Below are 2,292 nucleotides of genomic sequence, written 5' to 3' on the forward strand. Positions count from 1 at the left end.
GTAGTTACCGTACCTGATTAAAGAATTCTACAATAATATCACAAGTTCAAAAATACACGATAATAATTCAACTGGCTAACTTAATATATCGAATTTGCAAAATATATATAAGAATTTCAGTTTAATACATTTAAAATTCACCTCTAATACATAGTGAGTTATCGTAAAATTGTTGAAGTTAACTAATCTAAAAATATCTTTGTCTGATGTTAAAACCCTGTTTATTAAATTTGTTGAAATCTAACAATTTTAGAAGCTAACTTGTTTTGCTGTATGAATTCGGTTTATTTTGCTGATTAAAGTGCATTGGCTTGACAATCTGTTAATCTATGCAAGTGCAATCTATATATTCAACATATTGCTGGCAAGCTTCTCAAAGCAGACCATCATCTTGAAGGCCGTGTCGCAGGGATTGCTGCCAACGATGTTGCCACACGCATTGAGAGCAATTTGCACCTGAGATTTAAGATTGGCATCGGGGAAATGCGCCAATATCTGGTCATTCTGTAGAGTGCCTTTGTCATTCATAAACCCAAACTTCACAAAGATGCATTGGGTGGCGCACTTCATATTATCCTTGGCATCTTCAGGCTTCAATTTGCCCGATTTTAGATCCATCAAGTCCTGTGGGCTGACACCGTTCTCAGACATGCAATCACTGAGAACTTCAGCAGCCTTCTCAGCGGAACTGGCCTACATAATAGGATATAAATTACAATCCAAAAATAAACTTTGCAAATTTAATACCAACCATAAGGAATCCAGTCAGACAGCTGAGCAGTAATGCCAATGCGAATGTTGTCTTCATTTTGCGCTAGTTTTGAATGCACTAAGTAAAACTTTAAACTGCAACTGCACTTTTATAGTGAATCCCCAGTTTTGTAACTGCATTTGTCAATCTATTTGTTCTCCAATGATTATCATTAGCAATCGGTTACGCTTGGCGAGCAAGTGAGAGCAGTCAATGTCAATGCCATTTGCTACTGTTATGGACTTACTTTGTGTATGGTGTAATTAATAATGTAATCAAATTATTTCATATTTCAGAGATTCTCTCTCATTTCCACGTCATCAACAATTTTTTTTCTCTGTGTTATATAGTGGTAAAGTTCATTATAGAAAAATAAACTAATTTTATACTTAACAATTCTATTGAAAATAAGTCATTAATTGGTCTCATATGTTCATTATTCATCATTCATTAATAACAAATTTGGTGTGATTTGTCTATTTAGTACTCAAATAACAATAATACATTAATCAACTATTTCCATTAATAATAATTTTATAAAAAAAGGTATCTTTTTAGAGTTTTTCAACAAATACAAAATTGTAAACCAGAAATTTTCTTTTTCATAAAACTGCAATTCGTAACGACCCAAACTCTAAATTGAAGCTTCACTATCTTTAAATTTTAATTACTTTAGCGATTTGCCTAATATCACATAATTTCTGGTTCATTTTTGCATCATCTATAACTATTATTAAATGAAATTGTTTACTGCAAATGCCCCGCAGAAATGCAACAAAATCATTTGTGTTTCGTATTTTGTCATTGAATATCTTGATTACCTGTTTTTTGTTGTTGTTGTTGTTGATGTTTTTATTATTTTTGCAACAATTTTGCGTTTTGTGTATATTAATTAATAACGTTTTGTTGTAACTGCTATCTAATTTTTTCTGTGCACGCGCTTCATTAAATTCTGCATATTACATAATTTTGTATAATGTTAATTGCATTTTCATGACATTATGTTAATTGGCTTTGTTTTTATGATAATTGTGATAGTTATTATTATTATTAATATATCGTATAGTATATTTTCATTGAGTTGAACATGATTTCAGTCGCTAATTGAAATCCTTTTAGAGTAATTAGGAAAATTTTAATGGAGTCCTGCCACAAGAGGCAAAAAGTTCGGTTCTATTCTCTCCTGTTCACGCTGCCAGTTGGCAGCTGCTTTCTCCCTCTTTTGTGGTGTAGTTGGAAAAACAAACTAATTTAGTAAATTACTATTTAGTGGCTCTTTTATGAATGTACATACTAAGCGAATAAGTATTTTGTATGTATAAAGATGACGATGCTACCTGGCCGCAGCTTTGGCCACACACAAAGGTCATTTTCGGACTTTGAAGTTGCGCTTTGAAATGCGCCAAAGGACATTTAACAAATGGCATGCTTTGTGCTTATGTTTTCCTCCTCTCTCCTTTCCTCTCTTTTAGTTTGAGTGAGCTTAAATGTACACGTATGTATGTATGTGTGAATAGGTGTGAGAGCTAACTGGGTGAGAG

General features: G+C 32.6%; 1 protein-coding gene across 1 annotated transcript; it reads right to left on the minus strand.

The window, feature by feature from the left end:
- Window positions 1–252: 252 nt before the first annotated feature.
- Window positions 253–847, minus strand: LOC133842816 (general odorant-binding protein 56h). The gene is made up of 2 exons (XM_062276070.1): window positions 752–847; window positions 253–693 (listed from the first exon to the last, which is right to left on the minus strand). The coding sequence occupies exons 1-2, from the start codon at window positions 806–808 to the stop codon at window positions 343–345; spliced, it is 408 nt and encodes a 135-aa protein (XP_062132054.1). The 5' UTR covers window positions 809–847; the 3' UTR covers window positions 253–342.
- Between the last annotated feature and the right edge of the window lie 1,445 nt (window positions 848–2,292).

The sequence above is a fragment of the Drosophila sulfurigaster genome, chromosome 3, assembly GCF_023558435.1.
Source record: "Drosophila sulfurigaster albostrigata strain 15112-1811.04 chromosome 3, ASM2355843v2, whole genome shotgun sequence".
Lineage (NCBI taxonomy): Eukaryota > Metazoa > Arthropoda > Insecta > Diptera > Drosophilidae > Drosophila > Drosophila sulfurigaster.